The 24,564-nt window shown below is 58.9% G+C and overlaps 1 protein-coding gene across 1 annotated transcript in view; it reads right to left on the bottom strand.

Annotated features, from left to right (window-relative positions):
• Window positions 1–24,564, bottom strand: part of PER2 (period circadian regulator 2) — a 43,861-nt gene that overhangs the window by 3,321 nt on the left and 15,976 nt on the right. Inside the window, exons 6-22 of the mRNA XM_066280790.1 lie at window positions 23,770–23,971; window positions 21,912–21,963; window positions 20,867–21,009; window positions 19,291–19,369; window positions 16,773–16,879; window positions 15,845–15,998; window positions 15,536–15,641; window positions 13,575–13,700; window positions 13,076–13,160; window positions 10,432–10,588; window positions 10,220–10,344; window positions 9,322–9,486; window positions 8,160–8,414; window positions 4,474–5,330; window positions 2,318–2,504; window positions 1,169–1,361; window positions 135–285 (exon numbers count right to left, since the gene is read on the bottom strand). Of these exons, the coding sequence (XP_066136887.1) occupies window positions 135–285; window positions 1,169–1,361; window positions 2,318–2,504; window positions 4,474–5,330; window positions 8,160–8,414; window positions 9,322–9,486; window positions 10,220–10,344; window positions 10,432–10,588; window positions 13,076–13,160; window positions 13,575–13,700; window positions 15,536–15,641; window positions 15,845–15,998; window positions 16,773–16,879; window positions 19,291–19,369; window positions 20,867–21,009; window positions 21,912–21,963; window positions 23,770–23,971 (3,144 nt within the window). The remainder of the gene's footprint in view (window positions 1–134; window positions 286–1,168; window positions 1,362–2,317; window positions 2,505–4,473; window positions 5,331–8,159; window positions 8,415–9,321; window positions 9,487–10,219; window positions 10,345–10,431; window positions 10,589–13,075; window positions 13,161–13,574; window positions 13,701–15,535; window positions 15,642–15,844; window positions 15,999–16,772; window positions 16,880–19,290; window positions 19,370–20,866; window positions 21,010–21,911; window positions 21,964–23,769; window positions 23,972–24,564) is intronic.

Below are 24,564 nucleotides of genomic sequence, written 5' to 3'. Positions count from 1 at the left end.
AGGTCCGGTCTCTTTCCCAGTGAACTGGAGGTGTGGGAGTTCTGCACCCACATAACAGCGGCCGCAGGGCCCGGGGCGCCCCCGCCGCGCCCTTTCACAGCGCTATACAGGGAGAAACCGCTCCGCCGGCTTACCGCCAGGTCGAGGGCGGTGGGCAGGCCGCCCGCCCGCACCCAGGGGTGCACCTCCTGCAGCTCCTGCAGCTGCTCTGCGCTGAACTGGGGCTGCAGCCTCCGCATCCTCCGCAGCCGCTCCCGGTCCTGCTCCAGCACCGCGGCCACATCTCTGCACAGACAGGGGGGCTTTAGAATGTCTCACAGTGTTTGTCTTTTTCTTAAAGAACACACGCCATTTTTTTTTTCAGTGTTAATAAAGGAATTTTAGATGATTTTCTTCAATCAAATTTCCTTTTCATTTAAAACAGATTACCCCATTTAAGGTAGCTTAACATCCCTAGTAAATGATCTGTAGTTTTCCTATTAAAATGATGATCCAAATCACGATTTTATTTTTACTTTAGATTATACCCAGGAGCTGGGTGTCAGCAGACGCTGGGTTCTGCACAGGGTGATGAGTCTGGAAGGTTCCGACCGGAAGGCAGTGGGTAGAATACCTTCCCCCTTGCTGCCTGTCTGTGCTGGCTGGAGGCAGCCCTGGAGCTGGGGCCCTGGTCCCCCCTGCCCCGGGGGCCTGTCCTCCCTCCCTTCCTCCCCACTGCCCCATGAGGGATCTCGGCAGGGGCAGGGACCATGAATGTCCTTGGAGCAGCCTGACAAGGGGTCACAGCAGGGGCACAGACACAGATTCACCGCAGAGCAGCGGGTGGCCACGGGCAGGTCACCTACATTGACCTACCCTCAGTTTCTGCATCTCTAAGACACAGACACCCATTTACCCCCCAGGTTACTGGGCAACTGAGCAAGAGATGAAGCTGGCACAAAAGCTTCGTAAATGTCAAGTGGGACACCCTGGGGGTCCCGCTGCCCATCTTGCCCGAGCCTGCAGCAGGCAGGGAGCCACCCAGGGGGACCTGCCTCTCTACCTGCTGTACCCAACGGGGCCTGAGAGACAGCTTTTGGAGGAAGTGCCCGATGGTGGCCTTGTTTGGGGAATCCTTACCTACCCCCCCCCCCGCCATGTCCCTAGGAAAAGGCCGCGCGGTGGTTACCGGGAAGGCATCTGGTATGTCATCATGACACTGTCGTCCGTGTCGGCCATCAGCAGCCAGACGGGGTCCTGCAGGACATACTTGATGAAGCGCTCATTCTCTTCCACGTCCGCCTTTGCTTTTGCTTTGTGATTATTCTCCAAAGAGTCGATGCTTCCAAAGTATTTGCTGGTGTGGCTCGTGTTGCTACTGCCTTTAAACACACAAAAAGCGGTGGGTCAGACCACTCATGCCATGGTCAACCGTGCAGAGCGGGCCTGTAGATGCATGCCAGGTCAGGAGGACGACAGTCTCGCTTGGTAACATGCACCTGTGTCGGTGGGCTGTCCCTTCTCTTACCAATTCTCGGGTTACCTGGATAATTAAAAGGGGATACCAGCTAGTACCATGGAGGTGACTCTCTTGGGGAAGCCTGAGCCGCTCAGGTAGAGCCTGTCTTAAAAATCACGCTCCCTTTCCCAGGGCTCAGCACCTCTCTGCCACGCCAGGCCACCAAGAAGCCCGTTCTAGCTTCGTAAGCGGGAGGCAGCTGGCCCAAGTGCGTCCCAGCGAGCCTCCCAGAGGGGGCGAGGCCAGCCAAGGGAGAGAAGAGAAAGCTCGCTGCACGGTAGCGGGGGTCTCTCGGTGTGTGGGGAGGCTGCACGTCCCGTTAAAGCGGGTCCAGATCACACACTAGCAATATAGTGGGTAAAGCTCCTGATCCATACGTTAGCTTCACCTGAGGGGAACCGACCCAGGGAGCTCCTGAACCCTGACCAGCCCTCCTGGTACGTCTGGGAGCCATAGGGAAGGTCCAACAAGGGCCAGTGGGGTATGAGACATGCTGTGACCCCGACATGGAAGTGAGCAGGTGAGGGCGAGGGTTCTGACTGAGCAGGGCCTGCCACCTGGGCAGAGCACCTTCCTGCCTGTCTGAACTGCTGTGGGCTCTGAGCACTGGCCGGACAGCTGCTGCGCCCAGTCTGCACCTGGTGCTGGGCCCTGAGCACACGTGGCCCAGGGCCCTGGTGCAGCTAGGTCCCTGCAGTGCAGGGGAAGAGGAGGATGCCCGGGTATCTCATGGGAGAATCTTCTAAATGCTCCAGAAACCTGCAGCCTGAACACGCCCCCCCCCCCCCCGCCCCCAGGACGCAGGGGCCACTGATGTACCTGCCCCACTTCGGGACGCATCGCAGCCCAGCGAGCTGGAGCCCAGGGAGTCGGAGGTGGCAGACGCCCCACTTCCAGACAGGGCCGACCCCTCAGCTGAGCAGAGGTCCTCACGCAGTAGGAGGTCGAGCAGGTCGCTGGACGTGGAGAAAGCGTCACTGTTCTGGGTGTCTGAGGGATCGTCGCGCTTTAGGAACAGGGAGAAGACGGTCAGGACACAGCTCCCCGAGCTGGGGGCGGGACTGCAGAGCAACCCTCTGCCCAAGGTCACAAGGTCACCCAAGGACAAAGGGAGCACGTTCATCCTGAGGCCCTTCCTTCCCGAGTGAGATAAACAGACCCGTGGGTACCGGGACTGAGCAAGAATCGCAGAGCTGGCCCACAAGTGCCACGTCCTTCCCTGGGTTTTGGGAGAGTCCCATGGGAGACAGCGGTTCTTGGATCTTGGGGGAAAAGCCTATGGCTGTTCCTCTACCACAGCAGACATGGTGGCGGGAAGATGCCACCCGTACCCCAAGGCTGCTCCTCAGTGGTGGGGCTCTGGCTTCCTGCTCCTGTACTCCCAAGTGGGGGCAGCCCTGGGCGTGCCCTGACCCTCTAACCCTCGGAACGGGGACTGTAGGCTGGACCTCAGAAACCGGAGCGGGGTGGGCGGCGGCCCCACAGGGAGGCTAGTCTGTGCTCACTGGGTCCCACTGTTCATCCTTGGAGTATGGGCAGCGGGGCTGTACCCACACCCTCCACGGCACGCCTACGGGTCGCACTGCCACAGCTCAGACTACTGCACAACTGAGCTGGTCAGCACACAAAGCCCACGGGACACTAGAATGTCATCAATGGAGTCAAAGCCCACGCCAGCGGCCCTGTGGATGCAGAAGGACGGCTGGCTCCGGTTCCAGAGCCCTCATCTGCCCCCCACCAGGTGAGAACCTCTGTCCCCATCACCAGGTGTGCTGTCCTCAGTTCTCGCTTCAGTATGTCAAGGCCCATGACAAGTCACAACGTCTCCTGGGTCATTTGGACCCTGCATGAGCCATCAGATAATCTTCTTTTGTTCAGATCCCGACAGTAACGCCCCCACCCCCCAGTCTACTCTGATAGGGCCATTTTCTAGAAAACATTAATTTCTAGCACATGTATTTACCGTATTTCCCCATGTATAAGATTATTTTGAAAAACTTGGGGTCAGCCTGACCAGCTGGTGGCGCAGTGGATAGAGCGTTGGACTGGGATGCGGAAGGACCCAGGTTCGAGACCCCGAGGTCGCCAGCTTGAGCGCGGGCTCATCTGGCTTGAGCAAAGAGCTCACCAGCTTAGACACAAGGTCGCTGGCTCCAGCAAGGGGTTACTCTGTCTGCTGAAGGCCCACGGTCAAGGCACATGTGAGAAAGCAATCAATGAACAACTAAGAAGTCGCAACGTGCAATGAGAAACTGATGATTGATGCTTCTCATCTCTCTCTGTTCCTCTCTGTCTGTCCCTGTCTATCTCTGCCTCTGTAAAAAAAAACAAAAAAAACCTTGGGGTCTAAAAACTGAGTGCGTCTTATACAGAGGTTGTAGATTTTTTTACTTGCATTTCCTGTCCTTTTTTTTTTTTATTTTTTTTTACAGAGACAGAGAGAGTCAGAGAGAGGGACAGACACGGAGATGAGAAGCATCAATCATTAGTGTTTCGTTGCGACACCTTAGTTGTTCATTGATTGCTTTCTCATATGTGCCTTGACCATGGGCCTTCAGCAGATCAAGTAATCCCCTGCTCAAGCCAGAGAGCTTGGGCTCAAGCTGGCGACCTTGGGGTCTCGAACCTGGGTCCTCCGCATCCCAGTGCAACGCTCCATCCACTGCGCCACCGCCTGGTCAGGCGCATTTCCTGCTTTTTTGTGCTTGCTTTTGCGCTCATAGTTGAAGACAGTGATTCGTCACCAGACACAGACGAGGACAAGACAATGGATGGGAATTTAGACAGTGATGAGAAGTTGTATGAATTTTATGATAAAACTTGAATTTAATAACTTTATGTAATACATTTTTTTTCCAAACTTTGAGCCCCAAAGTTAACGTGCGTCTTATCCATGGGGAAATACGGTATGTCAGTGAAATGCCTGCTGGAACCGTCAGGGGCACAGAACACCCGAGTCCAAGATGAGGACCTACCGTGGGGGCTGCAGGGCCGGCCGCAGCAGAAAGGGAGCGGAGGGAGGCCGTGGCGGTGGGCGGGGCCTTGGGCGACCAGTCCCAGGCTGGGCCGGGCTTGCAGTCCAGCGCTGCGCCCCCTCTCCCGGCAGTCCCTGCGACCGCGGCGCTGCCCTCGGGGGCCTCCTCCAGCTGCAGCAGGTTGAGCTGCAACGGCGAGCTGCCGCGGGACTGGAACAGCGGTGGGGAGGCCTGGCCCGAAGGCCCGGTAGCCGACGGCAGGGTGGCTGGGGTGGCCACACGGGACGCTGGCGGCCCACGCTCTGCCCGAGGACAAGTGCACGCTGGCTTGGGGGGTGAGGTCCGACCCGGGAACACGGGCTGTGAGGCGGGCAGCACTGGGCTGGGGAAGAAGGCTGGGGCCAGGCCCGGGGTCACCGGCGGGAAGGGGTAGCTGGGTACCACCAAGGCCATGACTGGGGCCAGTGGGGCAGCAAATGGCGGAGGCTGGAGCGCAAACTCGTGCTGGGCGCCCATGGGCACGGTGGGCATCATGAGGCTGGGGTGAGGCTCCAGCGGTGCTGCCGCCACGGTCCCTGGAGCTGGCACGATTCCTGGGGCCGGGAGCACGGGCAGGGAGTACGCTGGCACTGGGGTGGGGAAGGGCACCGCGGGGCAGCTGGACTGGGACGTGTCCGACGGTGACCAGGCTGTGGCGTTGAGGCCCAGCAGCGGAAGCCGGTGAGGCACTGGGCCCCCCGACCCAGTGCTGCCGGATGAGTCTTGCGGCTTGGGCCGTTTGGACTTCAGTTTTCTGTTCTTCCCAGTTTTTTTCCAAGACAACTCTATCCCAGAGGTGTTTCTTAGTCCCGGAACGGCTGCGATAATGGAAGAACAGCCACAGCTGAACATGTAATTTTACATGACTCCTGTTACATCAGTTCTCAGAGCAGGGGTCCCCAAACTTTTTACACAGGGGGCCAGTTCACTGTCCCTCAGACCGCTGGAGGGCCGGACTATAAAAAAAACTATGAACAAATCCCTATGCACACTGCACATATCTTATTTTAAAGTAAAAAAACAAAACGGGAACAAATATAACATTTAAAATAAAGAACAAGTAAATTTAAATCAACACACTGACCAGTATTTCAATGGGAACTATGCTCCTCTCACTGACCACCAATGAAAGAGGTACCCTTCCTGAAGTGCAGCGGGGGCCAGATAAATGGCCTCAGGGGGTCACATGTGGCCCGCGGGCCGTAGTTTGGGGACCCCTGTCTCAGAGAGTTGTAAAATCTCAGACACTTAAGCCATAGTCGGGTAGCTCAGTTGGGTAGAGCATCATCCTGATATGCCAAGGTTATGGGTTCGAACCTCAGGGCACACACAAGACTCAACTAGTGAATGCATAAATAAGTGGAACAATAAACTGATGTTTCTCTTTCTCTCTCCTTCCTTTCTCTCTCTTAAATCAATTACAAAAAATAACTTGAAGGCACCTCCTAGTTCCTCAATCCCATGTCCCTACATGTCAGCCTGGGGACCACTGGTACACTATATATTTTCCCTAGTTTTTAGTGCAGTGAGGAAAATCAGACCAAAATGTTAAACTTTTATAAAACTAGATTCAATCAACTTAAAGGACCATTCTTAATTGTAAGATCACATTTATTTTCTTCTGGTATTAAAATGCCCTTTCTTTCATGAAATAGCAGTGGTGATAAGAGCTATATAAAGGTCTTAATTGGCCCTGGCTGGTTGGCTCCATGGTAGAGCGCTGGCCCAGTGTGTGGATGTCCTGGGTTCAATTGCTGGTCAGAGCACACAGAAGCGCTCATCTGCTTCTCCAACCCCCCCCTCCCTCTCTCTTCCCCTCTTGCAGCCATGGCTTGATTGGCTCGAGTGAGTTGGGAGTTGGCCCCTGGTGCTGAGGATGGGCCCCATGGCCTCAAGCACTAAAAATAGAACGGTTGCAGAGCAATGGAGCAATAACCTCAGATAGGCACAGCACCGCCCCATAGGAAACTTGCCAGGTGGACCCCAGTCGGGGCACATGCAGGAGTCTGTCTCTCTGCCATCCCTGCTCTCACTTAACTTAAAAAGAAAAAAAAGGTCTTATTTGTTAAAAAAAAATTACAAATCTGGCAATTCTATAATGTTCCCCAATATTGACTTGTGTAACCTGAGGTCATCTGAGCTGACTGGTTCTTAAAAAGAGACACTTCCTGTGTCACCTGTCAGAGGAAGCTTGCGAATCTGCTGGAGCACAAGTCAGGGTGGGAGGGCGCACCTCCCTCAGAGCCAGAGTCCTGCTCTCCTGGGACAGGCGGCCGAGGAAGCCTTCCTCAGGGGCCTGGAGAGACTCAACTGGTAACAGGAAACTCTGGGCATGTCCCCAGGCCTTCCCCGAGCAGGGCCAACACTGGAGCAGTATGGGCTGGGGGGAGGGTCCTGCCAAGCCTGGGGGGGCGGGCCATGGGAAAGGGCCCAGGAAACTCAGCCCCTCCTCTCCCAGCACGTAGGGTGACCTGGGGGTCTTGCCCAGCTGTGTAGAGACACCTGTCACCTGTGCCAAGGGAGGCAGCTGCTCCCCTTTGCTGCATGCTAAAAGTAAGGGGCCAGCCAGAGGCAAACTGCGGTTCAGACTGCCTGGTGGGTGTTCCTGCTGCAAGAAATCTGTCCCTTGGAGGGACCAGTGGCCACAGCACTGCTCCTGGGTCCACATCAGGGTCTGGGCAGGCGCTGTGCACAGCTATGCAGTCTGTGACAAACTGCTGGGCCGGGGACAAGCTGATGGAACGCTGTACCAAGCCAGGTCCATGAGTCGGCCCGGTTGGGGGAGGACACCTTTCTGTCATTTCCCAGGAGTTCCCAAAGGCCTTGCAGTAACCCTGAGTCTGGGGAAGACAAAAAGGAAAAGACATGGTCTTTCTGGAGGGCGCTGACCTCTCTCACTTGGTGGACGCTCACTTCACTGTGTCGCCCTGAGCCAGGCGAGCTGGGGCCCGTGCTGTGTCTCTCCCAGGCTCCCTGGCTCTGACCTGGGTCCGTGGGCCCTGGGGAGGCGGCCGGGGTCAGGAGCCAGGCTTCTGGACCAGAAAAGGGGTGAAGAATCTCATCTGCTCTCTCTCATCCCTTGCCCTTCAACCACCTGGTGATGCAGCCTGAAGGGCAGCTTCATGCACGCACGGGCTCTGGCTTTGGAGGCTGTAGCCCAGCCCCAAGTTAGCCCAGCCAGGAGGGTCTACCTTCTGGTGTCAGCCTGGGCTCCCTCCTTCCTCAGGAGCCAACAGCAAACGCCCCATCAGTAGTACCCTGTTCCTTCTTTTTGGGGTAAGTTGGCTGTGGCCTGCCTGGTTTCCCGAGAGCCCGTCTGTATGGGCAGGTGGGCTGGGGTCCCCTGCCCCTCACACTCACCCAGGCATTGTCACTGCCCCGCCCTGCATTCCACAGGGCTCGCCTGTGAATGTCACCATCATTTAAAGCCCTGTTCCCGGGGGGAACACAAAATGACATCCTGGAAGGTGGTCCATGGAAACTGACAGCATCACCAGTCACGTCCCAGTGGCTGTCTTACAACCTCAGGCGTCCTACACTGGGGACATTTCACATTAGGAAACCTGCACTGAACTCAGTGCTGTTAAGAAGAGAGTTTTCGTTGTCGTTTTTTTAAATCCACCTTGAACTCTGGTATCGCTGCCTACCTCTCTCACTCGACTGCCCCTTGGACCTGTCCTGTAAGTAGTAACGGCAGCGAGACTGGAGAATGTGGAGCTTCCTGGTCTCCTTGAACCTGAGCAGGAAGCTCTGCTCCTCCTTCTGGGTGTGGGCGGCCAGCACCTCTTTGGTGAGGCCCCGCTTCCTGAAGGGCTCCTGCTCTGGGCCGAGGCCGCAGGGCAGGGCAGTGCCCACCAGGCAGTCCAGGGACTCGGGCCCACTCGCAGGGTCTTCCACCATCTCTGTAAGAGAAAACGCGGACCTCTCATTGGCAAGCGCCCCTGTGCAGCAAGCCCCACCCTGGGACCACGGACATGTGGGATGCTGCACGACACCCCCACGTGGGGGTGAAGTCTGTGCTTATTTGTATAGCCTTCCGAGCAAGTTCACAATGAAGGCAAGCAGCAATGGCAGAGAACCATTCCCCGGGGCCCTGTTGATGTTCGGAGTACCCGGGTCTCCGCCTGTGATGGGGAATACCCTCCCTGGCTGTATCAGCTTTTAGAGCACAACAGACTAACGCTGCCCTCCCACTGCGTTCAGGCCCAGGGGGCGTGAGCGCAGGGACCACGTGCAACTGGGGGTCCAGACAGGAAGGGGCCGAGGGCCGTCCTGGACGGGCACCTGGACACTGACTCTGATCTGTGTTCTCCCTCATCATCTCCCTCTTCCAGGCAAAGCCAGCTCAGTTTTCTCAGGGGTGCTCCAGAGAACAAGGGGAAGACGCTGCCCATGGCTATGCTGCTGTTCCGACCGGTATTGGCTCCTTCCTGCCCTTAGACAGGGACGCGGGGGCCCTGGCAGGGAGGACGACCCAAGCCGCAGGGTTCTCTCCACCCAACCAGGGAGGTGCCGGGGATCCCTGCTCAGGTCTGGGGGGCTCCGCACCGCCAGGCCCGTTGCATTGGCGCCTGAGCAGGTGACTGCCAGCAGGCGGCGCCAGAGCGCAGCGGGGACCAGGCAGCTGCCGCGCCCCCCACCCCGCCCCCGCCCGCCCGCTTCCGGATGCCGGGACCCTTTCGCTGGCGGTGGTCGGTTCTGCTGCACTTGCATCAACTTATATAACAATTTAAGATGACAGTCACAACTTCTCATTGTTACTGTCACAATGGGATCGCTCCCAACTCCGTCCAAGAGCCCACAGCATACCGAGCTCGGGCTGCGGCTTCTTGTCGCCCACGTGCACGATGGTGCTGCTGTAGCTGCACTGGCTGGTTATAGACACCACGCTCTCCGCCTTGCCCGGCAGCGCCAGCGAGGTCAGGTGTGCGCCCACGTCCGCGTGCCTGTTCACCCTGGAGGGCAGCGCCGCCGCTTTGTAAGAGAACACGGAAGAAGACACAAACCGTTTGGATAAGAAACGCGACTCTCTCGCCGGGTCCACACCCCGGTGACTGCACACACCCTGGCACCTGACAAGCTGTCCTCAGGTGTTAGGTTTATGCGGAAACGTCGAGAACAGGGAGTTGGAATGGGAACAATTCGACTCACATCCTGGGTCCTCTGGGTGGGGCAGGCAGCCGGGCAGCTCAAGGGGCTCTGGTCAGGGGCCTCTGCTGGGAGCTCAGCCCCTAGAAGGCCTGTGAGGAGGGGCTGCCCAAGCAGGCACCTGGCTCTCCCTGGGACAGGGCACAGACTGTCCCATCACCACGTGACCACCCAATCACGGATACCCGATTCTGATCCTAGTAATGACCGCCAGGGACACGTATGGTATTCGAGCAGCCCAAGGTTTAACCTGAAATAACCTGACCCGAGTTAATATGCAGACACCATGGAAACAGGGCCTGCCTAGAATGACAGCTGAGAGGCCCTCTGCGTCCTCAGAGTCCAGAACCACCTTGACTTCCAGCTCACAAGGAGACTGCTGACACTTAAGTACTTTGGTCATTTTTTAAAAAGCCTACACCCATATTCTGTGTCCCTGAAGCCACTGAGCACTCAGTATAGGGAGGGGAGGAGGGGCCTCCAGGCCTTCTAGGGAACCTGACCTCACGGAGGGGAAGCTGTGTAAGTTCTCACACGTTCCTCAGCCCAGGCGCCATACCTGCAGCAGGCGGCCTGGGGCTGCCCGTGGCCTTTCTCTTGTCGCTGGCCCTCTGCGTGGGGGCGCTCACGGGGAACTCACACTTCCTCTTCAGGGTGGTGGCCTCGCTGCAGCTCTCCAGGTACCTGAAGGGAGGTCACAGACAGCTTCCTGGGACAGGCCCGCCAGACACTGGTGACCCCTGAGTGGGCTGGGGCTGGGGGATGCCGCACCTGAGGACACTGTCCAGGCAGCTGATCTGCTGGTAGGAGCCGGCCAGGTGGTTCTTGCTGGCCAGCTCCTCTGGAAAGGTGGCCTTGGGCGGACTGGCTCCTGAGCTGTCCTCTGCGGCCTGGACGGCTGTCATCTGAGCAGCAGAACTGTGCGTTTCTGAAAGAACGGCAGAATTGCTTTCAGTTAATACTTGTTTTCCCCAAAGAGTACACTCTATATATTTCTTTCTTTTTTTTTTTTTTTACAGAGATAGAGAGTGAGTCAGAGAGAGGGACAGACAGGGACAGACAGGCAGGAATGGAGAGAGATGAGAAGGATCAATTGTCAGTTTTTCATTGCATGTTGCAACACCTTAGTTGCTCATTGATTGCCCTCTCGCATGTGCCTTGACCACAGGCCTTCAGCAGACCGCGTAACCCCTTGCTCAAGCCAGTGACCTTGGGTCCAAGCTGGTGGGCTTTTGCTCAAACCAGATGAGCCCGCGCTCAAGCTGGCGACCTCGGAGTCTCGAACCTGGGTCCTCTGCATCCCAGTCCGATGCTCCATCCACTGAGCCACCGCCTGGTCAGGCTGCACTTTTTTTTAATTAATTAATTTATTTACAGAGACAGAGAGTCAGAGAGAGGGATAGACAGGGACAGAGAGATGAGAATCATCAATCATTAGTTTTTTCATTGCACATTGCGACACCTTAGTTGTTCATTGATTGCTTTTTCACATGTGCCTTGACCACGGGCCTTCAGCAGACTACGTAACCCCTTGCTTGAGCCAGCGACCTTGGGTCCAAGCTGGTGAGGTTTTCCTCAAACCAGATGAGCCCACGCTCAAGCTGGCGACCTCCGGTCTCGAACCTGGGTCCCCAGCATCCCAGTCGGACGCTCTATCCACTGCGCCACCACCTGGTCAGGCCACTCTATATATTTCTACCTAAAGACAAGGCTGGGGGTGCTGAGCATGAGTCACAAACACAGAACCAGTGTCAGCCCGATACCGGGCAGCCCTGTTGGCTGGGGGCCACGGAACCATCCAAGGAGGAAGCCTGGGGGATGCTGATGACCAGCCCAGGGCTGTCCCCAGGGTCAGGGACTCAGCAATGGGGGAGGCCAGTTCTACCTTGAACTCCTGACACTTTGGGGGCCAGTAAGATCTCTGGTACTTGACCCCCAAAGTCAATCGATATTCCCTGCCTCCACCAGGGGACAGGGGGGTCCGTCTTTTTAAACATGACCAGACCCCAGTGGTGATGACAATTACAACAGCCTCCAGGGTGGCCTGCTGTGGCCACTTCTGCTCTTGCCCTTCATGTCCACTGCACGCTGTGCCCTGGAGGCCTCAAGGGCAGAGCCATGTCCACTGCACGCTGTTCCCTGGGGCCTCAAGGGCAGAGCCATGTCCACTGCACGCTGTGCCCTGGGGCCTCAAGGGCAGAGCCGTGTCCACTGCACGCTGTTCCCTGGGGCCTCAAGGGCAGAGCCGTGTCCACTGCACGCTGTTCCCTGGGGCCTCAAGGGCAGAGCCGTGTCCACTGCACGCTGTGCCCTGGGGCCTCAAGGGCAGAGCCGTGTCCACTGCACGCTGTGCCCTGGGGCCTCAAGGGTAGAGCCGTGTCCACTGCACGCTGTTCCCTGGAGGCCTCAAGGGCAGAGCCGTGTCCACTGCACGCTGTTCCCTGGGGCCCCAAGGGCAGAGCCGTGTCCACTGCACGCTGTTCCCTGGGGCCCCAAGGGCAGAGCCGTGTCCACTGCACGCTGTGCCCTGGGGCCTCAAGGGCAGAGCCGTGTCCACTGCACGCTGTTCCCTGGGGCCCCAAGGGCAGAGTCGTGTCCACTGCACGCTGTTCCCTGGGGCCACAAGGGCAGAGCCGTGTCCACTGCACGCTGTTCCCTGGGGCCTCAAGGGCAGAGCCCTGTCCACTGCACGCTGTTCCCTGGGGCCTCAAGGGCAGAGCCGTGTCCACTGCACGCTGTGCCCTGGGGGCCTCAAGGACAGAGCCGTGTCCCCTCATTAGTGTGTCCCCAATACCCAGCACAAAGGCAGAAGTGTACGTATCCCCAAATCCAGAATCCTGGCAGAGGTGAGCTCTGGCCTCAAGGTTCTCCACAGAAGGCTTCCTGGAGGAGGCACAGCCCAAGCACAAAGGCTGAGTGGGAGCCCAGCAGGGGCAGAGCCCGAGTGCACACGTGTGCATGCATGCACAAGCCTGAGCAGGGGCCCCACACGAGGCCATGAGGCGGGGACGTGGTCAGGTGGGAGCAGGCTGCAGTGGAGGTAGGCTGATGGCCCATCCCTCCCCGCGCCTGTGGGACCCCGTGAGGTGGTGGCCCCGGAGCAAAGCTGGCACTTTCCACTTCAGACAGGGTCTGATTTGTGTGTTTGCAGAACAGCTGGGCAGCGTCCTTGTGTGAGCGTGTGCGTGTGCTCACGTGAGGTGAAGCCCGTGGCCCATGCCACTCTGCCGAGCGGGGCCTGCAGGGTGCCAGAGCCCACAGAGCGGGGCGGGGCTGCGTGCTGAAGGAGCCCAGGCCCTGCACAGGACAGCGCAGGGGACCACCCACGTTTAGGTTCCCCGCCACCCAGAGCTCAGGTGACAGCCAGGAAACTGCTGCACGACAGTTCTACCTAGGAAACCCTGAATACTCTTACCTGCTGCAGACTTTCTCTTCTGTTCTCCAGATTCATTAGAATAACGACTTTTAGTTTTGACCTTGTTCCCATTTTTAGAAATTTCCTTGAAGAGAAAGAAAAGGAGCACATTATTCAGCACCAGAGGCCGGCTGGTCCCTGAGCCTCCCCACGAGGAGGGAGATCATCCCGGGGAACCCCGCCAGGAGAGGTTCCAAATGGCACTGGCGGGAGAGCCAGTGACAAGGGATGCCAGGACGGAAGAACAATGAAAAAACAAGCTGAGTGGCAGGTGATGTTTTCTTCCGTCTTGCAGCTGAACCTCTCCTTTTGCTTGGTTTGCCCGTAAAACAACTTGTCATCCAAACCCTTAACCACAGTTTCAGCTGCTGCGACTCTGAAGAGGTTGTGAAGTGAGCCACCCCCCCCAGAATGGAGTTTAGGGAGCAGCAGACAGCCCAGTGGACCAGCAAGGGGTCTTTCGCGTGCTCTGTGACAGAGAGGACAGAGAGGGACCTACGGCTCTTCGCCGGTGGGCGTCTTCATGGCCATTGCTGTCGCTGGAGGAGGTCTGGCTCATGAGGTGTTCGTGGGACCCATTGCTGCCCAAGCTCCCGTAGCCACTGGAGCCACTGTGGGGGACGGGCTGGGGAGAGAGCACAAAGGGGGCTCAGGCACGGGGCACACAGGGGGCTCAGGCACAGGGCTGGGGAGAGAGCACACAGGGGGCTCAGGCACAGGGCTGGGGAGAGAGCACACAGGGGGCTCAGGCACGGGGCTGGGGGGAGAGCACAGGAGGCTCAGGCACGGGGCTGGGGAGAGAGCACACAGGGGGCTCAGGCACGGGGCTGGGGAGAGAGCACACAGGGGGCTCAGGCACGGGGCTGGGGGGAGAGCACACAGGGGGCTCAGGCACGGGGCTGGGGAGAGAGCACACAGGGGGCTCAGGCACGGGGCTGGGGGGAGAGCACACAGGGGGCTCAGGCACGGGGCTGGGGGGAGAGCACACAGGGGGCTCAGGCACGGGGCTGGGGGGAGAGCACACAGGGGGCTCAGGCACTGGGCTGGGGGGAGAGCACACAGGGGGCTCAGGCATGGGGCTGGGCAGAGGACAGGGCTGGCGTGTGGGCCTGTGCTCTCAAAGCTGGGTTCCCAGAGTGGCCGTGACCGGCCCAGGGATGCTGGCGAGGGTGAGGCACTGGGTTGGAACCCAGGGTCAGGCTGTGGTGGGCTCTCAGCCTCCACCTGCAGTACCTGGGTCCCCGTCCCTGGGGAGACTGCTAAGAAGGACTTTATTCAACTGCCCCCTCTGCTCACATGGGGGTGGGCCAATCTTGGTCCTTTGGGGAAGTTTTAGAAATTAAACTCAATGCACCACAGTCTGCTGACCGGGAAGCAGAACGCTGCCCAGGCAGGGTCACTGTGCTTGCACTTGTTCTTAAGCGCTAGGCCCTGAGGACAGGGGTCACTGTGCTTGCACTTGTTCCTCTTAAGCGCTAGGCCCTGAGGACGGGGGTCACTGTGCTTGCACTTGTTCTTCTCAAGCGCCAGGCCCTGAGGACAGGGGTCACTGTGCTTGCACTTGTTCTTCTCAAGCGCCAGGCCCTGAGGACAGGGGTCACTGTGCTTGCACTTGTTCTTCTCAAGCGCCAGGCCCTGAGGACAGGGGACACTGTGCTTGCACTTGTTCCTCTTAAGCGCCAGGCCCTGAGGACAGGGGACACTGTGCTTGCACTTGTTCCTCTCAAGCGCCAGGCCCTGAGGACAGGGGACACTGTGCTTGCACTTGTTCCTCTTAAGCGCCAGGCCCTGAGGACAGGGGACACTGTGCTTGCACTTGTTCTTCTCAAGCGCCAGGCCCTGAGGACAGGGGTCACTGTGCTTGCACTTGTTCTTCTCAAGCGCCAGGCCCTGAGGACAGGGGTCACTGTGCTTGCACTTGTTCTTCTCAAGCGCCAGGCCCTGAGGACAGGGGACACTGTGCTTGCACTTGTTCTTCTCAAGTGCCAGGCCCTGAGGACAGGGGTCACTGTGCTTGCACTTGTTCCTCTTAAGCGCTAGGCCCTGGGGACAGGGGACAGGTGCTCCCAAGTCCCTTTTGTCGCCAGGGCGGCATCCTGTGTTGGTGTGCCCCCCCAACCACCGTCCATATGGGGGAGGTCGGGCATGGGGTCAGTGCTCAGGAGGTGGGGGACGACTTGGGGAGCAGGGGTCTGGTACGTCCTTTAGCCACCAGCCCAGGGCTGCAGGTCAGAGGCAGACCCCCCAAAAGTGTACGGCTGGGTCTGCTCCAAACTGGGCAAGCTGCAGATGTGCCCGCCTTTCCCCCACCTGTCCACGAGGTGGGGAGAGAACAGGCACCAGGGTGCCAGTGGAGCAGGGGTGCAGGGGAGTAAGACCACAAAAGGATGGGACCCCTGGGTTCAGGAGAGCCCTCAGGCGGCCTATGCGGTGGGGGCTACCGTGCAGGGGGGCGCCCACCTGCATGAGCAGCCGGTGGATCTGCTCGGTGAGTTCCTGTATGCCGGGGTGCTGGGCCGCCTCCTCTGTGCCCGGCTGAGCAAACACGTCCTCGTTCAAAGGGCCCCTGCGTGATTTCCACGGTCTGTTAGTTGGGGGCTGCACTGCACACCATGCAGGGGCCTGCTTCTTCCCTGCAGCCCCCTGGGCTGCCACCTGCCTGTTCATCACCTCCCTACTCGCCCTCCCAGCTCTGCTGGAATGAGGTCCCTCCCACCTGGGGCAGGCCCCCACTCCCTAGGGCCCCGAGCCCTGGATGGAAGCACTCACACTCGAACTCTGTGTCGCCCTATGATGAAGGAGATCTTCCTGCTCCAGGGGTTGATGAAGCTGGACCAGCTGGTGTCCAGCGTGATGTACTCTCCGTTCTGTGTGCGGAACCGAAGGGGCGAGTAGTCGAAGGGCTGCCCACCGGCCTGCACGACTGGGAGAGAAGACAGCGTTCAGGGGCGAGCAGCGAGGCTCATGGGAAGGGCTGCCCACTGCCTGCACGACTGGGAGAGAAGACAGCGTTCAGGGGCGAGCAGCGAGGCTCGTGGGAAGGGCTGCCCACCACCTGCACGACTGGGAGAGAAGACAGCGTTCAGGGGCGAGCAGCGAGGCTCGTGGGAAGGGCTGCCCACCGCCTGCACGACTGGGAGAGAAGACAGCGTTCAGGGGCGAGCAGCGAGGCTCGTGGGAAGGGCTGCCCACCGCCTGCACGACTGGGAGAGAAGACAGCGTTCAGGGGCGAGCAGCGAGGCTCGTGGGAAGAGGAAAGACGGCGGAGCATGGCATTGGCAGCACGTGAACCTGACAGTGGCCAGCCCCTGCTCTGGCTCAGCCCCATTCTGCTCTCAGTGGCAACAAAGGTTGTTTCCGGCAGCGTCAGTATATTTCAGGAGGCACCTGTCTGCCAGCTTCCCCAGGGGTCACCTGTGTCTGCAAGCCCTGGGCTGGGTGGTGCGTGTGGTGACCACCACCCGGCCTGGTCACTACCTCCCCCATCACAGTGGAAGCTGTGCCCCCTCCTCCACCTGCCAGGGAGGGCAGGAGTAGAAGGAGAGGTCACTCAGGCCACAAAGGAGCCCGCTGGCAGTGCCAGGACTTGGGCAGGAGGTGTTGCAAGCCAGTCTGACCCGTCTTGCTGGGTGCTGACCTCAGGGGGTGCCCACCAGCTTGTCACAGCCCTCAGGACTGGCCATGAGAGGGGACCTACTCTTTTTGTGGATGGCGAGCATCAGGGGCCGGTCACTGGGGTGGAGCTGCAGCAGCACTGGGCTCTCAATCAGGTCCTGAGGTAGGTAGCCCAGGAGCGGGACCGCCCTGCAAGGCAAGCGCACAGTGTCACCCGCGCAGGTGTGCCTGGGGACCTTCCACAGTGCAGCCTCCACATGGGGGGCAGACCCTCTCGGAACAGGCCAGCCATTCATGGGGCCCCCGAGGATCAAAGTTTGGGCGTTAGGCTAACAGAGACAGTCTCTCAGTCGGTCGGTGAAAGGTGACAGCATCCCCAAGGTCTGTGGTACAAAATAAGGCCCTGCGGTCCTACTTGTCACTCGCTGACGTCCTGACAGAATCACTCACGAAAATGTTCTTTTTCTTCTTCGTGTTTTATAAGTTTGGCCAGATGTGGCCTGGAGTGGATTTTTATTTTTTTATTTACCAAGTTTGCTGCACCTGGAACCCTGTCCACTCATGCCTTCCAGCTCAAGAGGCTGTCCTGTTCCTACTAATTTGGCCACCGTGTCCACTGTTTATTGAGGCCTCCCTGGGTGTGACCGTTGCTGCTTGGGGACCTGCGCTCTGTGCCCCCGGTCTTGTAGGAGCTGTCAGTTTGTTTTCTGAGAAAATGTTCTGTGTCAGATTTCTGCTGAGCCCTCTGTCTCTTCTGTGTCCTGTCCCCTCGGTGGTGTCCTGTCCCCTCGGTGGTGTCCTGTCCCCTCTGCCAGCTCAGCTGCTCTCCCATCTTCTGAGCTGTGTCTCCACCTTCTTCTTCCTGGGCTGGGTTCTCGTACCCACTCTGCTGCTCATGTGGAAGGACGTTCTCCTTTGAGACGCAGAGCGAGGCCGCCCTGTTCCCTGTGGTGGGAACTCCCTCGGGCCTCGTGTTTTCCTCTGGCCGGATGTACAGAATGTTCCTGGTGCCCTTCCAGCTGAAGGACTGGCGGGGGCGGGGGTGGGGGCAGAGGAGGAGAACGGGGAAGAGGAGGGAGGAGGGAAAGAAGGAGGAGGAGGAGGAGGAAGGCGGGGAGGAGGGGAGGAAGGCGGGGAGGAGGGGAGGAAGAGGAGGAGGAGGAGGAGAAAGAGGAGGAGGAGGAGGAGGAGAAAGAGGAGGAAGAGGAGGAAGAGGAAGAAGACAAGGAGGAGAAAGAGGAGGACAAGAAGAGGAGGAGGAGGAAGAGGAGGAAGAGGAAGACGAGGAAGAGGAAAAGGAGGAAGACGAAGAGGAGGAAGAGGAAGAAGACAAGGAGGAGAAAGAGGAGGACAAGAAGAGGAGGAGGAGGAAGAGAAAAAGGAGGAAGAGGAGGAGGAAGAGGAAGAAGACAAGGAGGAGAAAGAGGAGGACAAGAAGAAGAGGAGGAGGAGGAAGAGGAAGACAAGGAGAAGGAAAAGGAGGAAGAGGAGAAGGAGGTGGAATGAGGGCCGGAGGGAGGCTCTGCTGGGAACTGTGCAGACTGTGTGGTGTCGTGTACACCTGCTCACCAACCCTCCTGCGAGGGGAGAGGAGACTCCTGGGGTGAGCTGCAGACAGGATTTCTTAAATTTTTGGAGAAATAAAAATTACCCCCCACCAAAAGAAAAATTATCCCAGGGTTGCCTCACAATGCAGCTCCCAGTCCCTGCCCTCCCCCCCAGGTCCTGGTTGAGCAGGGCTGGGGGGCCCAGGAACCTAATCGTTCTGCCACAGGTGGTCAGGGGCACGCAGCTGAGCGGCCTGGAAGCCACTGGGCCCTGGCTGCCTGAGAGCAGAGCCTTCCTAGGAGGCCCCGTGGCCTCACCCTGGAGTGGGCAGGGGGAGGACCTGGCCCTGGGCAGCATCTGTGGAGGTGACCGTGGCCACTTCAGAGGGCGCAGCACGCGGACATGTCTCGGCCCCTTCCCGAGAGTCTTCTGAGCGGACCCCTCCCTAACCCCAGCCAGCAGCCTGGGGTGTTCTGTTTTCACAGGTCTGTGCAGGAGGGGCTGGGGGAGCCCCCGGGGCCCCAGCCCCACACCAGTGACCCAGGGCTCCCAATAGCAGCCGCGTCCTGGCTATTACACCCACAGAGGGGCTCGGGGCGAGGGTGCAGGCGCCACGCGGGCTGGCGGGGTGCGCGGGCTGGGACTCCGCCCACGGCGTGCACGTCTGCCCCGGCACCCGGTCCCGTCTGCACCAGCGCCCGCTCATGCCGTTTGGAAATGAGTGCAACACAGGCTCGGTTAGAATGAGTGCTGCTCCCTGGTCACTGTCCACACTGCCCATCTCAGAGGTTTCCAGCGTCACTCCGTAAGGACCTGGTGGCCTGACTAGTGTGTCTCTGCTGCTCACCGCACACCACGTGCAGGCAGGGCTGCACTGCAGCTCTTGTGTCAAAGCCGTGACCACCCACTGAGCTTTCCTTCCTCGTGAGGTCACTGCCGGTAGCAGCGGAGCACTGGGTGTCCCGAGGGAGCCTCAGCCCCAGGCCCGTTCCGAGACGCGTGTGAGTGTGAGGCTTACGTGTGGGCCATGGCGACAGCGCCACGGGGCTTACCTTTCATCCACATCCTGGAACAGACAATTGGGCGTATGTGTGGTCGTAAAAATTCTCTTTTCCGGAGGAATTCTAGGGGCTGAAAGAAGAGAATTTTGCTCAAATGTCTGAGTCTGAGAAATGCATAGATAACATAGTTGCGTCATAGGTACTAGAAATCCAAGTGGCCTCAGAGGGATGGGGGCCCAGCAGGAGAGAGCGCGGGCTCAGGCAGGGGTCCTCGGCCCTCGGGGGCCTCTCTGGGGGGCGGTTCTGTCTAGACAGCCAGGCACCCCAGCTCACAGAGCCGCGTGCTGCTGTGCGGCTTTTCTCAGGAAGCCCTGCTCTGAGGGCCACCACCGAGACTTCTAAGATCCAAAGAGATGCGCTGGACAAACTCTTTTTAAAATAATGAGTTAAGCATCTGGATTCAAAATTCTCAGCAAACGTCACTGTACTGGGACTTTAGTTTCTAAGGTAGGCAAAAGTAATTTGCATAAAAGAAGCATATATCTGAAACTTTCCTCAACTTCCAAATTCCTGGACCAAACATTCAAAATTCCAAATGTTTCATTCTTGAAGGAGACTCCAATCACTTCGGGGGGAATAACCTGCTGCAATCTAAGTAACCCTTTAAATCTTTATGGACTATTTGGAAGACAACATAGTCTATATGCAGGAATCCATCAAATACTTGAAAGTCACATAATTAAAACATTCCTACCGCTTAAAAAATGCCTTTTTAAAGACAGACCCAGTAAATCACCGAGAAGGTCATAAACACAAGCAAGGCCTAGACCGGGTCCCGAAGCCTGGCAGTTAGGCCGGCCCCCATGGAATCGCAGAGAATCCTGACGGCATGGGATCTGCCGAGTTGCCACAGTGAGGACCTAAGGCCGCTGGCCGGGCTGCGGCTGGTAGAGACAGTGGCACAGCTTATAGGACGGGTCACTGGGAGGATACGATCAGGATGGCAAAGTGCCTGGAAGAGCCCACATTTGCATTTCTGGGGGAGGGGCGGCAGGAGGAGCTGGCAGGACCAGGAAGGGGCACCTGCTGAGACAAGCCTGCCAAGTAGCCAGGGACCCCGCTGGCGGGGGTGGAGGAGGGGCGCTAGAAGCAGAAACAGCAGGAGCGAAGATGAGGGATGGGCAGGGGACAGGGGACGGCTCTCTGGGGGAGCCAGTACACATCAGAGGAGCTGGTGTCCCTGCACTTCAGAGAGAGGGGTGCACAGGGGTGAGAGGGACTTGGCCCCCGGACTCGTCAGGGCTGTTCTCAGTACATGGACAGACGTCACTGGCGGGGGAGGGCAGCAGGGTACCCACGATCACAGTAACGGCCTGGCCGTGGCGGAGAGCTGTCCGCACACAGACCATGTGGGGTGGGGACGCGGTGTGGCAGGGCCCCCGGAGGGCCCAGTGACAAAGGTGGGCGTGCTGAGTCCCGAGAGACATGGAGCCGCTGCGCAGGGTGGAGGGGGCTGGGCTGGAGTCCGCCTCACAGACACGGCATCTGAACCACGGGAGGGACCGGAGGCCCGGGGGGGCCGCGGGGGGGCCACGGGGGGGCCATGGGGGGGCCGGCGAGCTGTCACCTTCGTAGCCTGAGTGCACCCGCTCCGCCAGCAGCAGGCAGCACAGCTGGCTCTCGGCGCCCGGCGGCTCCGGCACCTTGACCAGGTACGGTGTCATCCGGAACGGGTGGTGGCAGACCTCGTTCTCGTGGTTCTTCGGGACGCTGCAGGGCAGGGCGCCATTAGAGGATACCGTCAGGAGAGAAGGAACCGTCCCTTATTGCTGGCCCCGCCCCCACGGCTGGCTGTCACCTCTCCGCACCCCCTTGTTTGTTGTACAGATGCTCCCAGAGTAGAGCTGGACAGACTGTCCTTGGCCTGTGGCCTGTGTCCCCTCCCCACTCCAGGTGCTTGGCCCACCACCTGGCTTCTCTGTCCCCTCTCTCAGATCCTGGTGATGTTGGAGGGTGAGTCACTAAGTCACCAGGCCTGAGCAGTGAGGGTCTTTTGAGCCCCTCTCTAGAGCAGTTTGCATGTTAGTTGGGGAGAGGGATGTGGCTCAAACGGTGGGTTCCTGGCCCAGCTTCTGAGGGCACCACTGTCTGGCCAGGGGTCACACTTGACACTGCAGCTGGTCATCCCATTTCACGCCAAAAACGTGTTGGGAAAGCTAGGAGCTCTCCCGGAAAAATTCACTTAAAAAGCAACCACAATGCACATTTGAACTGAAGGCTGCCCCACTTTCGGGTCCTCACGGCCCCTGGGGGGTGCCTTCCCACACCAGGCTCCCTGGCAGCCTCCCGGCACGAGTGGAAGTGCAGGCTCCTCAGGCTGGCCTCCCCCACGAGGGCTGGGTTTCATCGTCCACTGCTGACCGTGCTATCTTAACCCCTTCTGCACACTGAAAATCCAGCTCTGACCGTGTGTTTGTGCCCACTTTTCAGGGGGCCATGCATGCTGTGTGGCCCCTGCCCCAGAGACCAGGGCTCAGGTGGCTGGCAGCCCTCCCGCCTCGAGCACAGCGGGCTTGGTGGGGACACGCGGGGCCCCCTGCACCTCCCACGAGGTGCTTCGGAGGAAATGGCCGTGCCATTCCACGTCTAGGAAAATCAGTACTTGGGCTTACCTGACACGGCAGAAGAAAGACTTCTCCTCCATACATTCTTGAGTGAAAGAATCTGAAAGAAAAAGCCCAGAGTCACACACCTGCTGCCACACAATGTGTAGACAGTGCTGTGCTCTCCTACAGACGGCAGCAGAGCCGGAGCCCAGGGGGGTGCAGCTGACCGGGTGCCACAGAAGGCTGTAGAGCTTCCGCCCCAGCCCGGACTCACACAAGCCACCCTTCACGAGCGCGGCACGCATCAGAGCTCACAGCCAGGAGCCGGGCATTTCCGGAATGGCACAAACGCTGCTAAAAACATGCAAACCAATGATTTCACTCTGGAGACAGACTGTTCCGCACATGAAGCCATGAGTGCGGCCAGAGACATACTTTGGGGGACGTTCAGTTCTAAAAGAAACAACTCAGCGTTTCAAAGGTCGCATCAATCCTTTTGCTAAAACACTAACTTCTTCAAAATTTAAAAATGTGTCTAGTAGAAACCGGACGTCAACTGGATGACCTCATCACAGATGAGGGACCGGTGTTCCCATAATAAAGGGTTTATGAAACGGAAATCTCAGCCTGACCTGCGGTGGCTCAGGGCATCAAGCCTCAGCCTGGAGTGCGGAGCTCGCTGGCTTGAAACCCCGGGCTTGCCGGTCAAGGTGCCTACGGAAAATAACTACTACGAGTTGATACTTCCTGCTCCGATACCCTCTTTCTCTCTCTCTCAAATCAATAAATAAAATTAAAAAAAATAGAAACCTCAGATTTCGATCCTTCCCATCGAGTGTCCTGCACATAAAAGAAGTGAGGACAGGTGGAGGAACATCACGGGCCTCCGGGAAGTCACCAGGTCTTTCTCTTTTATTCAGGCAAAACTCGGTCACAAACATGGGGACGTGGGGCCAGCCTGTTCATGCCACGAGTCCCTTTCATGCAGACACCCTACACTGCCCTGCAAACTTTGATCATCTGACCGGACAGTCCTCAGGCGGCATTGTGGGAGCAAGTGGACGGCTCTGCATCTGAAGCCAAAGGCAGGTGTGTCCCTGAGTCAACCATAAGGCAAACTATTTCTGGGCCGTTTGCTGTCAGGAAGGGCGGCTGCCCAGTGGCAGTGCTGAGAGTGGGGCTGAGGTGTGTCTGCTGTGAGCAGAAAAGCTGGCCCATGAGCCGAGGACGGAATGAGGGATGGTGTGGGTGTGGCAGCAAGGGTGGCTTTCGGTCAAGGTTAGGACAGAGCTCAAGCTTGTCTGGGGACCCAAGGCCTCGCTCATTTGCTCCCGGGTTAAACCTCAGCTCTGCGCGGTCAGAGCCCAGCGAGGGGCGGGGCTTGTCTGGGTGCAGGTGGCATACGCTGCAGGATGCACACTTCACAAGGGACTCTGCTGGCCACCTGGGTCCCTGACAGCACGACGGGCTGCAGGAAATGCCTGGCTGGGTGGGGCCGACCCTCCTCTTCCGCCCAGGACCCCAAGCCACGCTTCTGCCGGGTCTTGTCTGGCCGCCCAGTCCCCTCCTGCACCTGCTGTGAGCAAGGCCTGCACCAGTCCTGGGGCCGCACCCAGGCCCCCCAGACTCCGTCCTGCAGCCACGCTGGCGGAGGCCACGGGCAGTTATTGCAGGAGCCCCGCTGCCGACACCCCCGGGGACGCCCCGGTCCTCCCCACACTCTGCAGACCCGTGTCAGCCGGCAGCTTCTCAGAACGACTTCACAGAAATGCCTCCCGTGTCTCCAAGGCCCCTGGGATGCCGTCCCTCTAACTGATGGGACACTCTTGCTCTCTCGCCTTGGACAGAGGGCCGCCTGGCTGCGCTGGGCTCCGTGGGTGAGGGGTGGTGCCCCACCTCCGGGGCTGCCGCGCGGGGCCCTCACCTGCCCCACTGCAGACGCTCCACGGCGGGAGCTTGTAAGGCGTGGTGGCGCTGTGGAACACGCTCACGTCGTGAGGCGCCAGGAACTCCACGAACTTGGCGTCGTGAAAGGCGTCTCTCTTGCAGCAGAAGATGGAGGCGACTTGGTTGGAGATGTACAGGATCTTCCCGGTGACCAGGGACACGGCCACAGCGAACATGTCCTGCAAGGAGAGCACACTCGATGAGAACGGGCAGCGGCGACCGGCAGACGGGAGGGCACGGGCACAGGCCCGGTGACAGGAAGGGAGTGTGGAGGGTCGGGGGGCCCTGGGCCCCTTCCTCAGGCCTGGAAGAGTAACTCCACTTCCCCTCACGGACACCGGGGCCCAGACAAGGCATCGTCTGGAGTCCAATCAGGGTTCCACGGCCAAAAGGAACGCTGTGTGCAGAGCCCTGCAGTGTGGTCCGCTCAGCACACTGGGGCGGAGACCCCTGGCAGCTGGGCTGGGCTGACCTGGGAGGTGGAAGGGGCCTGCACCCCTCTCCCTCTGTCGCCTGGGCTGGTGTGCCCCTTTCCTGGGGTGCTGGGAAGCTGCCTGGGCTGCAGGCTCAGCCCTATGAGCTCAGGGGTGCTGCAGGAAGGAGGGGGGAGGAGCAGGAGCCCAGTTTTCCAGGCAGCTCTGCCTGTCCTGCTCCCTGCTCACTGAGAACAAGGACTCAGGGCACGGCCAGCCCGCCCCCCTCCTCAGACCTCCAACGGGCCCATCTTTATGGGACACTTAAAAATGTATGAGATTTGGAGTCTCATGAAACC

Source organism: Saccopteryx bilineata, chromosome 5 (genome assembly GCF_036850765.1).
Source record: "Saccopteryx bilineata isolate mSacBil1 chromosome 5, mSacBil1_pri_phased_curated, whole genome shotgun sequence".
Classification (NCBI taxonomy): Eukaryota; Metazoa; Chordata; class Mammalia; order Chiroptera; family Emballonuridae; genus Saccopteryx; species Saccopteryx bilineata.
The sequence above is the reverse complement of the archived record's forward strand: the minus strand, read 5'-3'. Positions and strand labels throughout refer to the sequence as shown.